We start from the raw sequence: 14,778 nt of genomic DNA, 5'->3' as shown, positions 1-14,778 counted from the left end.
ATTCCCCCCTCTGCTCGATAGGGAGAAAGGATTTTAAAAGGCTCACAGATGGATACGCTAACTGCCAGGCTAAAGAGTCACTCACTCTCACCTTCTCTGGCCCAACGCCTCTTCAGGTATTTATCCACCAGCAGCAGTTTTGTGTGGAATGAGGCAGGCACATCGATCATTCTCACAAGAAACAATTTAGGATCCTAAGCTGCCTGACTCCTGGAAAGAGGTTCCCGGCTGTGGATCACTAGCAGCCCTTGGATATGGTGAATTGGGGTGACCGTTCAGGGTCCTGCACTTTGGGTGGCACCGTTGGCTGGTGTGATTGGCCGGCGCGGTCGGTCCCAGAAGTGACGGGTCGGTCCCAGAAGTGACGGATTCAACACTTCTGCCCTGGGTCCCACACCCTGCTAGGGACAGCCCTGACTAGCAGAGACAGGCATCTCCCTGCCAGTCTGGACTTAGTTGCCTAACTCTATGATAGGGGTGGGGCTTAAGATACACCCCTCTCATCAATATCTCCCATTGGCTAGCTTAGGTGGCTCCCTGCCTAACATGCTGGCTTTTATGGATCACATTCTAAGGCACCTATTTCTCCTCATAAATTATATGGGAAGCCTAGGTGCCCAACTCAGGCTTTGTGGATCAGAGTGCTGTTCCTGCAATTTCCTAGGTGGATAAAATCAGGCATTGTGAAGCTTAGAGTTGGAACACCTAAGTCCTTCTGTGGATCCTGGCCTTAGTACCTAACATCTGCCAGGTTTGCATAGATGTACTTGTGGGCAAAACTTGCCCTTAAGTGTGATTCACAATGTTGGTTAACCCTGGATGTCGATTGGCTGGTAAAGAAGCGATGATTTATAATGAAAGTGGTGCCAGAAGCACATTTTCATCTGCTCTTAAAATGCTGACTTGACTACTGGTCAAACATATGGATTTTAAAATTAGTCTCTCTACTTCTAGGATATTATGTGTATTTGCTTCAGCCCCATCAAAATCTTCTCATTCTATAAAAAGAAAAGGAGTACTTGTGGCACCTTAGAGACTAACAAATTTATTTGAGCATAAGCTTTCGTGAACTACAGCTCACTTCATCGGATGCATTCCTCAGTGGGATCAGAGGGTAATGGCCTGTAGAAAGTGCTGTTGGAGAGCTGCCTAGCAGCCTCTTGTTCATATTCCGACCTATTCATGATGACGACAGCCCCTCCTTTGTCAGCCTTTTTGATTATGATGTCAGAGTTGTTTCTGAGGCTGTGGATGGCATTGTGTTCTGCACGGCTGAGGTTGTGGGGCAAGTGATGCTGCTTTTCCACAATTTCAGCCCGTGCACGTCAGCGGAAGCACTCTATGTAGAAGTCCAGTCTGTTGTTTCGACCTTCAGGAGGAGTCCACCCAGAATCCTTCTTTTTGTAGTCTTGGTAGGAAGGTCTCTGTGGGTTAGTATGTTGTTCAGAGGTGTGTTGGAAATATTCCTTGAGTTGGAGACATCCAAAATAGGATTCTAGGTCACCACAGAACTGTACCATATTCTTGGGGGTGGATGAGCAGAAGAAGAGGCCCTGAGATAGGACAGATTCTTCTGCTGGGCTAAGAGTATAGCTGGATAGATTAACAATATTGCTGGGTGGGTTAAGGGAACCACTGTTGTGGCCTCTTGTGGCATATAGTAGTTTAGATAGTTTAGTGTCCTTTTTCTTTTGTAGAGAAGCAAAGTGTGTGTTGTAAATGGCTTGTCTAGTTTTTGTAAAGTCCAGCCACGAGGAAGTTTGTGTGGAAGGTTGGTTTTTTATGAGAGTATCCAGTTTTGAGAGCTTATTCTTAATCTTTCCCTGTTTGCTGTAGAGGATGTTGATCAGGTGGTTCCGCAGTTTCTTTGAGAGCGTGTGGCATAAGCTGTCAGCATAGTTTGTGTGGTATGTAGATTGTAATGGATTTTTTACCTTCACTCCTTTTGGTATGATGTCCATCTGTTTGCATTTGGAAAGGAAGATGATGTCTGTCTGTATCTGTATGAGTTTTTTTCATGAAGTTGATAGATTTCCACTCCATACGGCTAAATGCAGTGCCTTGCATAATGACAGGTTTCAGAGTAGCAGCCATGTTAGTCTGTATTCGCAAAAAGAAAAGGAGTACTTGTGGCACCTTAGAGATGAACAAATTTATTTGAGCATAAGTTTTCGTGAGCTACAGCTCACTTCATTGGAATGGATTTGATGAAGTGAGCTGTAGCTCATGAAAGCTTATGCTCAAATAAATTTGTTAGCCTGTAAGGTGCCACAAGTCCTCCTTTTCTTTTTGCGGATACAGACTAACACGGCTACTACTCTGAAACCCTTTAATTCTATGTTACCAGTTTTGTTACCCTGGAAACCTGCTGGAAGCATCTTCTGTGGTGGTTCCAAACGTTGGACACAAACTTTGTGGAGCAACAGGTTTGGCTTGTCATCCTTCAAACTCACTTTTGTCTGAGAGCAAGGAGTCTTCACTTTTGTAGCCATGTTGGTCCCAGGATATTAGGGACGCAAGGCAGGTGAGGAAATATCTTTTATCGGACCAACCTCAGTTGGTGAAAGAGACAAGCTTGTCTCTTTCACCAACAGAAGTTGGGCCAATAAAAGATATTTCCTCACCCACCTTGAGTGCAAGGAGCTCAGCCTCATTCTATTTAAATCCACTTCGAAAACTGCAGCTCTTTTCATGTTTTTTTTAACACTTACTTGTTTTATGTCAGGGTTGCAAGATCAAAAGATATTTTAAATAACTGATGAGTTCTACCAGGTGGAGCACATTGGGATGCATGTCATGAAAGTCAATATAAAATTAATCTATAGTAAAGTCTGGTGACAAAAATGAGTATTTTTTTTAAATGGATAGGCTATATTCTGCTGTAAGTAACACCCATGCAACCCCACTGAAAACAATGAGGGGTAGTAAAAGTCTAATAGGAGAGCCGAATGCGGCCCAATTTTTCTCAAATTAAACTGCAGTTAATTATAAGAAGCCATGTTTTTCAAATGTGTTTACCTTTCTCTTATTTTATAGCTTTGTAGAGTATTTAGGTTCTGCTTCCCAAAGCTGGCTGCTATCTTTCTGCTCATGATTCTCAACCGCATTTGTAGGTGCAGAGAATCAAGTTCTTGGGGAAGAACTGGCTCAATGCCACTGTTCATGGCTAGGACTCACTTGCAAATTCCAAACAGCAGATGTTCATTAGCAGCAAGTAGTAATGTATTTTTGAAGTCATTCTGAGAAATTAAGATGTAGCCTCAATGCACCAAGTGAAATGATAAAATTATAAGAGGCTTTTTTGTTCCGTCCAAATGAATTTTTTTAACTGCCTTCAAAATAAACAGCTAAGCAGAAGGCACCCATTAGTTATGTAATCATAATAGCTGTTCTTCAAGAACTGGAACATTCCTGAAGGAACACTTCCAATTTCTTGCTAGTCTGCTTATAATTACCAATCCACTAACGGTTGTTATGAACTGCACCCTGTCGATTACAGAAGTCTGCAGATAGTTGGCTGGAGTTTCTTAGCCTGACTCTTAAATCACAGGATGTCTACCAGCTAATGCTCTCTCTTTCTCCCTCTCTCTTATTGTCTCTTTCCCTACTTCCTTTCAATTTCCATGCGGAGCAACTGCCATAGTTTTCTTTTTCCAATACCTTCTGCAGCCTGGAGCGTGTCCTTGATGAACTGTCCAAGAGACTGGGCTCTCTCATTAGTCCTCTCAGCAGCCTGCCCGGTTTGTTCTCCATCTGCCGTCACCTTGGTAGCCTAGTGATCCAAATTGAGGAAAAGTATAATTAATGGACATGACAAGACTGCACCAGGAGATATTCCCACTGGCTGAATCCACTTGCAAATCTTTCCTCGGGCAAAAGGCAAATCGATGAATTATTGATCAGATGTACTGGAAATGACACACACTGCTTAAGTACACAATTACATTTTATTTCCTCTTCCATTAAATGGAAATTGGAGGGCTTTATTTTTGGTTCTTGGAAATGCTAGTTGTGTAGAACAGCACACAAAGGGACTCAAGTTGAGAACATTCTTTGAATGTGTTTAAAGCAATATTGTTCAAAAGCTTTTAATGGATACTTCAGGGCGTACTTCCACTAGTTTCAATATGTGACTGATTTCCTGATGACAGAGTGCAGTATACACAGCACTCCCTACCTGGTACCTCCCCTGAGGTGTTTTTGAAGAAGACATGGCCTGTCTCAGTAAGTTAGTAGAATTTTAAATCAATACATTAATTAACTGGAGGAAGAAAGAAAAAGAGAAAGAAAAGGAAGAAGAATTACTCTTTCATTCATTTTGCTTAAAATCTTTTGTATATAACGTTTTCAAGTGATCAATACAGTTTTGACTACGACTACCTTCATGATTTATAGTTTTAATGAATCACGACAGATCAGGATGGAGATGAACATCAAACACAAGTCTGACAAAGCACTAGTCAGAAAAAAAACATCCAAATACGTTCATATTTATTTTTAAATTCAAAAATCCCTATTTATAATACACCTACATTCATCATACGATATCTGACCATTTCTTGCAAACATTTCATATACTGAGTGCAAATACTATTTCATGGAGGAAAATAAGCTGTTTGTGTAGGAATGTGATTGCCCAGAAGGAACATCCCAGGCAACAGGGCATCATGCTCTCTCCAGTTCCTGGGAAAGGGTTGAAAGATCTACGTGACCTGGAGCAAGCTTACATTTTATCTGGCTACAGCTATGCAAATCCTGTTCTCAGTTACGAACAAGCATTGCAATAATCTAGTCCAGGGAAATTAATGACACTTTAAAACTCTGAGTCTTGTCCAAGCTGGCTGTGTGTGAATCCTTACTTATCACACTAGATCTTGCCCAATCCCTAAATCTGCTCAGGAAAACTGAATACTTGTTACTGCACAGAAATGGCATTAAATCCAAGAAGTACAATAATGTATAGTACTTAAAGCATAAATGGCCAAACTTGTTCTTGAAATAAAATCCATGGATGATTTTGGTCTATTATACTGACCTGCCTCACAGTAATTACAACATAGGTAATTTACATTAAAAATGGTTGAGGTGAGTAGAAGCATCAGTCTTACACTGACCATTAAAAGAACATGGGCTCATCACTTCTGTGCAAGTTATGCCTGTGTTACTGGATGATCAAACCTTTAAAATGTGCCTCAGAGGCAGAACTTGCTGGGTAAATTATACAGGGCATCCAGTACAGGTGATTGGTGGATGTACCTGGTCTTGATGGACCACTGGTCTAATCCAGGATGGCATTTCTGATGTCATTTTGTTCCTCATGTATTTGAGTATTGTCCTATTATTTATCGTCACATCTTCTGCAATCATCCTTTTATTCTCTGCCTTTGATTTTCCTAGAATGTTTTACATGCACTTCACTTTGTTCTATAATATTCTTGTCCTTCACTACAAATGATGTTTTATAACTTGCATATACCTTTCTTATCCTTGATTACTTTTTTCACATTCACATTAATTCAGATTGGCCTATTTTAACTCTCACTATTTATGGCTGTATGCCATGTATTACATTTTGGCGCAAATTAATCTGTCTTTGAACAGTTTCCATTTTCCCTCTGTGACCATTCCCTTAACTCTTTAAATGCATTCAGCTCCACTGAATGCTTCTTGTATTCAACCATAATTTGCTCTACTGGAAAATAAATTTTTCACTTTATTTTTTCCTTTTTTGGCCTAACTTCAACTCTACAAACCAAATTAAATAACCGATAGCATCACTCAGACGCTGTCTCACCATAACATAGACAATCAGGGGTCACTCTTTGTTAGTAAAGTGCCAACTATTTGCCATGTATTGAGTTCATTAGAATTCCCCATATCTACGGGGCAGGCTTCAACTGAAGAAAACACTGCTAATATTGGAAGTTACATCTCAAACTCCTTTCTGAGAAACTACCAAAGCCAGCCAGATAAGAACTAGAGGAAGGTGGTAGAGTGACATCCATGAATGAGTTTTTAAACAGGGTTGCGGGGGCTTCAAAAGTTACAGAATTTTAGACACAAGGTAAACCCTTTGGGATAACAAGGATCTATCCCATGGAAATTCAGGAAGAGGGAATGTTTTTAAGTCCTGTGGTCCTACAAGTATCTTGTGTGGCTAGGGTTCACAGGTGGCACACATCCATACAGATATAATCTTTATTCTCCACTGCATTTGGATCCCTTTCCGCCAAATCTGAAATCCACACAAATATTACCATCTGTGCTCAGCCCTACTTCTCCCTCTGTGCAATAGAATCTCCTAATACCATCTGCTCTGACTGGAGGGACTCATACTATGGTGCTGCTTCCATCCGCTGCATGCCACCAGGGGAATAGCTCTACCAAGAGCTTCTATCGAACACATGCTTTAGGTGGAGTGAACATGCAACGCAGACATATATTTGGCTAATTCAGATGGGCTGCACAGAGGCAGGGTTTGGCCCCCCTTTCAAGTACTTCCTGCTATCTACAGCCAAGTTGCCTCGGCCGCCTACTTTTCCAGATCCAGTGACAGGGTTTTCTTAGTCGTGGCGGCTGTCATGGATGGATATAGGGACGTCCTGATTTGCAGGGTAAGGTGTGGGTGAAGAGGTTTTCTGACTCTGTCTGGGAAGCTCAGCCCTTACAGTTGCAGTCCCCAATACACCACCTTAGCCTCAGGGCATGGCTACACTTGCAGATGTAGAGCACTTTGAGTTAAACCTGCCTTCGGAGAGTGCAGTAGGGAAAGCGCTGCCGTCTGTCCACACTGACAGCTGCAAGCACACTGGCGCAGCCACATTTGCGGCACTTGCAGTGGCATTGGGAGTGGTGCATTATGAGCAGCTATCCCAGCATGCAAGTAGCTGCAATGTGTTTTTCAAATGGGGGGTGGGGTGGGGTGGAGAGTGACAGGGAGTGTGTTGTGTGTATGTGGGGGGAGAGAGAGAGTGGGTTTTTGAGGGGCTGAGAGCATGTCAGTATGCTGTCTTGTAACTTCAGACAGCAACAGACCCCCCTTACCCCTCCTCTCTCACACACAGCATTCCACAGCAATGGTTGCTTTGTCTTGGAGCAGATAAGCAGCCGGCTCTCAGAAACGGCTCTCAGAAACGGAGCTTTCAAAGGGCATTTCCGCATTCCTGCAGCCAATTCCAAACAATGACAAGAGTGGCCACTTGATTTAAGGGGATTATGGGACATTTCCGGAGGCTGATCAGAGCGCAGTAAAGCAACACCTCGTTCACACTGGCGCCGCGGTGCTCCAGCGAGGGTGAAGCAAACATTATTCCACTTACTGAGGTGGAATACCAGCAGCGCTGTCGCTGCAGAGTCAGAGCGCTCTACGTGCCTTTCCAGTGTGGATGGGTAGTGAGCTAGTGCACCCAGGGCTCCTTTACTGTGCTGTAACTCACAAGTGTAGCCAAGCCCTCCATGAGGGTGGACTGTAAGAAATGAGTGAATGGAAATGTGAGTGAGGGAGAATAAAGTTAAATGGAGAGCCAGAAGGGGAGAAAAAAATGAGCTGATGGAAAGGGAAGAATAAAGCAAGCACTGCAAGCTAATGAGGTGTGAATGTGAAGGTGATTGAATTGGCAATGAATATGAATGTAGATGAATGAGGGCGTATGGATGGAGGAGAAGACAGCAGGGAGAGATAGGAGGATGGCAGTCACTCTGGAGGGGAGGAAAGAGTGGATGAGAAGTTGTTCTGACTGACCAAACACAACGAAGGGGTTGCAGAAAGTTAACTACTGTTTTCTCCTGACCTTTACATTAAATGTATGGCAATTTTCTTCATGAACCCCTAATCTAGAAAATATCATTTCCCCTGCTTGCAGTTATAAGAGTCCTCTTCTATTTAAGGTCTGTGATGCCTAAGACTTTATAATTTGTATTAAAAGATGAAAATAAAGAGATAATGAATGAGCCTGCTTTACATTACTACTTGGAGTACACACACACTCCCTCTCTTCAGGCAGATGCACACGTGTGCACACACACACACAAACACCGATGAAGTGAGCTGTAGCTCACGAAAGCTCATGCTCAAATAAATTGGTTAGTCTCTAAGGTGCCACAAGTACTCCTTTTCTTTTTGCGAATAAAGACTAACACGGCTGTTACTCTGAAACACACACACTGTAATTCTGAAGGGATTTACAAAATAATATACTTATATAAAATGTACACAGGCAATAACCAAAACCACTATCTTAAAGTGGCTTAAAACTACAACACAGGACTCTCTTTAGGGAAGGAGTCTAAAATTACACGGAACTTTTAAAATTTCAGGGGCATACTCAGCAGCTGATGTTAGCAATACAACTCTCAGTGTCGTTGTGTGTTAATTAATGTCCAGAGCAGCAATTCAACTACTTTGCTGAATATCGTCTCTCCAGGTCTGCCAGTCCTATATATTAATGTTCCGTCAAATACTTGAACTTCAGCACTTCTGATGTCAATTCCCCTTCTTAGAGTTCTCGACCATTAGGTGGCACACTTTATATTATTTTCCTTTCAGACTCTCTCTCTGATGACCTAACAATATTCCAATCTCTGCACTGAAGCTCTAATCTGAAATAAAAGCTTTCCTAATAAAAGGAATAACTAGCACATAGAATTGACATCCAGAGACCCTCAGCTCCCCAAAATAAAAAAGTGTTTTAAAAATTATTTGATTTATTGCTGTAAATGCCATTGCCATTTTGATAGCCCCACTGATTGACTCTTCGTGATAACTAGATTTGATTTTAAATCAGAAATTTCTCTGTCTTGCTGTGCAATTCTTAAGTGGAAACTGAAACAACTCACAGTGCTGTATAGCAGCTCTATAGCACAGTGCTCTATAGCAGCGGTTCTCAACCTACAGCCTGCTTGCAGCCCAATCAGCACACAGCTGCAGCCCATGTGACATCCTTAGCGACATACAAGTAGTATATATATATTGTGTGGATGCAGTCCACATGAGACATAGAGTGCTGCATATGTGGCCCACAATGGTAAATTGAGAACCACTGTTGTACAGCCAAATGAGAAATGAACTACCACAACAAACAGATCATTTGTCTATTTAAAACAGGAAAACCAAAATGCAGAAATTGCAAAACTTTTTCTATAATATGTCTGAGACTTCCTGGGGACTTTGCAACTCCACCATGAATGCTGAGTGAACCTGTGGTACCCGTGTGTGAGAGGCAATCCTACAAACGCATGTTTATTATTTCTCTGAAATATTCAGGCCCAGGGGATTTGAAAGAGAAAATTATGCTTTTAAGGAACTGATAAAAAATGAGGAGTCTTTGTGGCACCTTAGAAACTAACACATTTATTTGGGCATAAGCTTTCGTGGGCTATAATCCACTTCATCAGATGCATGGAGTGGAAAATACAGTAGGCAGGTATAAATACACAGCACATGAATAGATGGGAGTTGCCTTACAGAGTGGGGGGTCAGTGCTAACGAGGCCAATTCAATTAGGGTGGATGTGGCCATTTCCAATAGTTGACAAGAAGGGGTGAGTATCAACAGAGGAAAATTATTTTTTGTAGTGACCCAGCCACTGCCAGTCTTTATTCAGGCCTAATTTGATGGTGTCAAGTTTGCAAATTAATTCCAGTTCTGCAGTTTCTTGTTGAAGTCTGGTTCTGAAGTTTTTTTGTTGAAGAATTGCCACTTTTAAGTCAGTTATTGAGTTTCCAGGGAGATTGAAGTGCTCTCCTACTGGTTTTTGAATGATTTTTGAATGTTACAATTCTTGATGTCTGATTTGTGTTCATTTATTCGTTTGCATAGAGACTGTTCGATTTGTCCAATGTACATGGCAGAGGGGCATTGCTGGCACATGATGGCATATATTACATGTATTTATACCTGCCTACTGTATTTTCCACTCCATGAATCTGATGAAGTGGGTTATAGCCCACGAAAGGTTATGCCCAAATAAATTTGTTAGTTTCTAAGGTGCCACAAGGACTCCTCATTGTTTTTGCTGATACAGACTAACATGGCTACCCCTCTGAAAAGGGACTCATGGACTCCGAGGCCAAAAGGGACCACTGTGATCAGCTAGTCTGACCTCCTGCATAACACAGGCCATAGAACTTCCCCAAAATAATTCCTAAAGCAGATCTTTCAGAAAAACATCCAATCTTGATTTTAAAATTGTCACTGATGGAGAGTCCATCACAGTAACCCTTGGTAACTTCTTCAAATGGTTAATTGCTCCCATTTAAAATGTGCACCTTATTTCCTGTCTGCATTTGTCTAGTTTCAACTTCCAAGCCCTTGGATCATGTTATGCCTTTCTTTGCTAGACCGATGAGCCCAATATTACATATTTGTTCACCATGCAGGTGCTTATAGACTGTAACCAAACCTATACGCTTCCAACAGTGGTCATGCTAGTGCCAAATACAGAAGTAAAATAACTTCTTTACTGCTACTCGAAATTCTCCTCTTTATGAATCTCCTGATCGTGTTAGATTTTTTGGCTACTGTGTCACACTGGGAGCTCATGTTCAGCTCCACCACAACCACCATGTCTTTCTCAGTGTCACTGCTTCCCATGATAGAGTCCCCCATGCTGTAAGTATGGCCTACACTCTTTATCCCTAGATGTATACATTTAGCCATATTAAAACACATATTTTTGCTTGCACCCATAATACAAAGTGATCCAGATCGCTGTGAATCAGTGACCTACTCTCTTCATTATTTAACAATCCCCCAACTTTTGTGTCATCTTCAAATGTTATCAATGATGATATTATGTTTTCTTCCAAGTCACTGATAAAAATGTTAAATATCGTATGGCCCAGAACTGATCCTCGCAGGACCCCACACAAGCTTGATGATGATTCCCCATTTACAATTACACCTGGACACCTGTCATAAGAACATAAGAACGGCCATACTGGGTCAGACCAAAGGTTCATCCAGCCCAGTATCCTGTTTACCGACAGTGGCCAGTGTAATGATCAGTGATCTCTCTCCTGCCATCCATATCCACCCTCTGACAAACAGAGGCTAGGGACACCATTCCTTACCCATCCTGGTTAATAGCCATTAATGGACTTTGCCTCCATGAATTTATCCAGTTCTCTTTTAAATTCTGTTATAGTCCTAGCCTTCACAACCTCCTCAGGCAAGGAGTTCCACAGGTTGACTGTGTGCTGTGTGAAGAACTTCCTTTTATTTGTTTTAAACCTGCTGCCCATTAATTTCATTTGGTGGCCCCTAGTTCTCATATTATGGAACAAGTAAATGACTTTTCCTTATTCACTTTCTACACACCACTCATGATTTTATATACCTCTATCATATCCTCCCTTAGTCTTCTCTTTTCCAAGCTGAAAAGTCCTAGCCTCTTTAATCTCTCCTCATATGGGACCCATTCCAAACCCCGAATCATTTTAGTTGCCCTTTTCTGAAACTTTTCTAATGCCAGTATATCTTTTTTGAGATGAGGGGACCACATCTGTACGCAGTATTCAAGATGTGGGTGTACCATGGATTTATATAAGGGCAATAAGATATTCTCTGTCTTATTCTCTATCCCTTTTTAAATGATTCCTAACATCCTGTTTGCTTTTTTGACTGCCACTACACACTGCGTGGACATCTTCAGAGAACTATCCACGATGACTCCAAGATCTTTCTCCTGATTTGTTGTAGCTAAATTAGCCCCCACCATATTGTATGTATAACTGGGGTTATTTTTTCCAATGTGCATTACTTTACATTTATCCACATTAAATTTCATTTGCCATTTTGTTGCCCAATCACTTAGTTTTGTAAGATCTTTTTGAAGTTCTTCACAGTCTGCTTTGGTCTTAACTATCTTGAGCAGTTTAGTATCATCTGCAGACTTTGCCACTTCACTGTTTACTCCTTTCTCCAGATCATTTATGAATAGGTTGAATAGGATTGGTCCTAGGACTGACCTTTGGGGAACACCACTAGTTACCCCTCTCCATTCTGAAAATTTACCATTTATTCCTACCCTTTGTTCCCTGTCTTTAAACCAGTTCTCAATCCATGAAAGGATCTTCCCTCTTATCCCATGACAACTTAATTTATGTAAGAGCCTTTGATGAGGGACCTTGTCAAAGGCTTTCTGGAAATCTAAGTACACTATGTCCACTGCATCTCCCTTGTCCACATGTTTGTTGACCCCTTCAAAGAACTCTAATAGATTACTAAGACATGATCTCCTTTTACAGAAACCATGTTGACTTTTGGGCAACAATTTATGTTCTTCTATGTGTCTGACAATTTTATTCTTTACTATTGTTTCAACTAATTTGCCCAGTACTGACGTTAGACTTACCAGTCTGTAACTGCCAGGATCACCTCTAGAGCCCTTTTTAAATATTGGCGTTACATTAGCTATCTTCCAGTCATTATTTTGAATCTATTTGCTGTGTACCATGTTAATTTTATATCATTCTAGTTTTTTAATCAAAATGTTATGCAGTACCAGTTTAAATGCCTTACAGAAGTCTAAGGATATTACATCAACACTATTACCTTTATCAATCAAACTTGTGATCTCACCAAAAAAAGATATCAAGTTAGTTTGACAGGAACTGTTTTTCATGAATTCATGTTGATTTGCATTAATTACATTATCCTCCTTTAATTCTTTATTAAGTGAATCCCATATGAGCCGCTCCATTATCTTGTCTAGGATTGATATCAAGCTGACGAGCCTATAATTACCCATGTCATCCCATTTACCCTTTTTAAAAATTGGCACAACATTAGCTTTCTTCCAGTATTGCAGAATTTCCCCAGTGCTCCAAGACTTATTGAAAATCAACATTAAAGGTCCAGTGAAAAATTCTGTCTGTTCTTTTAAAACTCTGGGATGCAAGTTATCTGGACCTGCTGCTTTAAAAATATCTAACTTTAGTATAATCTGTTTAATATCCTCCAGAGATACTAGTGGAATGGGAAGAATGTTATCATCACAATAAGACTATATCATCTCTCTTCCCCCCAAATACAGAACTGAAATATTTATTGAACATTTCTGCCATTTCTGGATTATGATAGATAATTCTACCATTTCCATCTAGTAATGGACCAAATTCCATTGTCAGGATTCCTTTTGTGCCTAATATATTTTAAAAACTCCTCTTATTGTCCCTAACTCTGCTGGCCATAGATTTCTCCTTTTGTCCCTTCCCTTTGCGTCCCTTATCAATTTCTTACAATTCCTAACTTCTGATTTATATTCATTATCATCAACCTCCCCTTCCTTCCATTTATTATGTGTGTTATGTGTTACATGATTCTACTAATGCAGAAACCCCAAGACTGTTCAAGAGGCAACACTTCAGCACAGGGGGAAATGAGAGAAATCTACTAACTCACTTGCTGAAGGCCTCTGTTACCCAAAAACGGGCTCCAGCCACAGGAGTCACTGTGGTAATCTGGAGGCTTAGTCACTGTTGGTTTTGTAAAATAACTCCTAGCAGCAACCCTTTTGAGACTTGTTCATATTTGCCACAATAATGGCTCTCTTTCCTTTAGCACTATCTTTTTCAAATCTGTTCATTCTTGAATGCTGAGTACCTGCTTCTGCTTACATTATATGTTTATGTGAAAAGAACACATCTCAACATACTGGCCCCCCCAAAAAGAGGATGTCAGGGGAGGTGTGGGGAGTGATTTGAAACTGGCACTTTGGGAGTGAAAAGTGATTTATAATTCAGCCATTCATTCACATTTAATTAATCTTCAAAAAGAATTTTGCCTGTCACTTAGAAGCATCCCTTTAAGCTAACCCCTAGCTTTACCTCAGAATGCTACAGACTTACCCTTGTCAGTAGCTCGTCCATCTCTGTCACGAGGGTATCCAGGTTTTTCTGTGCCAACTGAAGGAGTCTCTCTGGTGCTCGCTGAGGTGATAGCAAATGCTGGGGAAAAAAATCCATTTCATGGATTTCAGGGCTTCAGAAATAATGGAGGGAAGAAACATCAAAGCTTTCTTCTCAGTGCAGATGCATCTCCTTTTTTGACACTAATGACTAATGTCACACCCATCCAAACCTGTTTACTCAGAGGTCCTGACAGCTTTAAATCTTTTAATATAGGATATAAAATATATGCATGTGGTAGAGTATACAGTGCACTGACTACAATGTAACTGCTCTACAGACTGTTAACAAGAATATTTATTTTTACTAGAATTTCATTTCATTTTCTCTGTGCCTGCCATATATTTCCTTCCATCCAAGTGAACAAACAAATTACCACTGCATGATTTACTTATTATCATGAGTCAAAATACATAATTGTAATAACTATTTACCAACTGTGACAAGTTTGAAGTAATTAAACCTTTCATTTGTCTTTTTCCCTACTTCTAGCTGTGGGTATGTGTACATGCAAATATATACATGTTTGTACTGAATCCTTGGATTGATGTAGGTGTGCTGTGCATATACCTTTAATTCCTGTGTCGTGTTCTCAAAACCATACAGCATTTTATATGGAGGAGGCAACGGGCCACTGAGGTTGACACTCAAAGTCATCTGGTTTAGTCGATCCAAGTCACTTAGAAGGAGTCCTATGCACTCATCATCACAAACTGTGGGAAGGACAGGGATAGTAAAGCATATTTATTCCTGCTAAGCATTTAAGGCAGATGTTTGAGCCAAAAATCTTTTACAGCACACTTACAATTCTGTGAAAGATAATGCCACCAATCTCAGATAATTAAACCCAACAAATGTATGGAACTAGAA

The 14,778-nt window shown here is 40.7% G+C and overlaps 1 protein-coding gene across 1 annotated transcript in view; it reads right to left on the bottom strand.

The window, feature by feature from the left end:
* The window catches only part of LAMA2 (laminin subunit alpha 2), a 472,624-nt gene that overhangs the window by 90,734 nt on the left and 367,112 nt on the right, over nucleotides 1–14,778 (bottom strand). Inside the window, exons 34-36 of the mRNA XM_074948401.1 lie at nucleotides 14,479–14,621; nucleotides 13,849–13,947; nucleotides 3,661–3,772 (exon numbers count right to left, since the gene is read on the bottom strand). Coding sequence (XP_074804502.1) covers nucleotides 3,661–3,772; nucleotides 13,849–13,947; nucleotides 14,479–14,621 — 354 coding nt within the window. The remainder of the gene's footprint in view (nucleotides 1–3,660; nucleotides 3,773–13,848; nucleotides 13,948–14,478; nucleotides 14,622–14,778) is intronic.

The sequence above is a fragment of the Natator depressus genome, chromosome 3 (genome assembly GCF_965152275.1).
Source record: "Natator depressus isolate rNatDep1 chromosome 3, rNatDep2.hap1, whole genome shotgun sequence".
Taxonomy (NCBI): domain Eukaryota; kingdom Metazoa; phylum Chordata; order Testudines; family Cheloniidae; genus Natator; species Natator depressus.
Note: the sequence above shows the minus strand (reverse complement) of the source record. Positions and strands in the feature narration are given on the sequence as shown.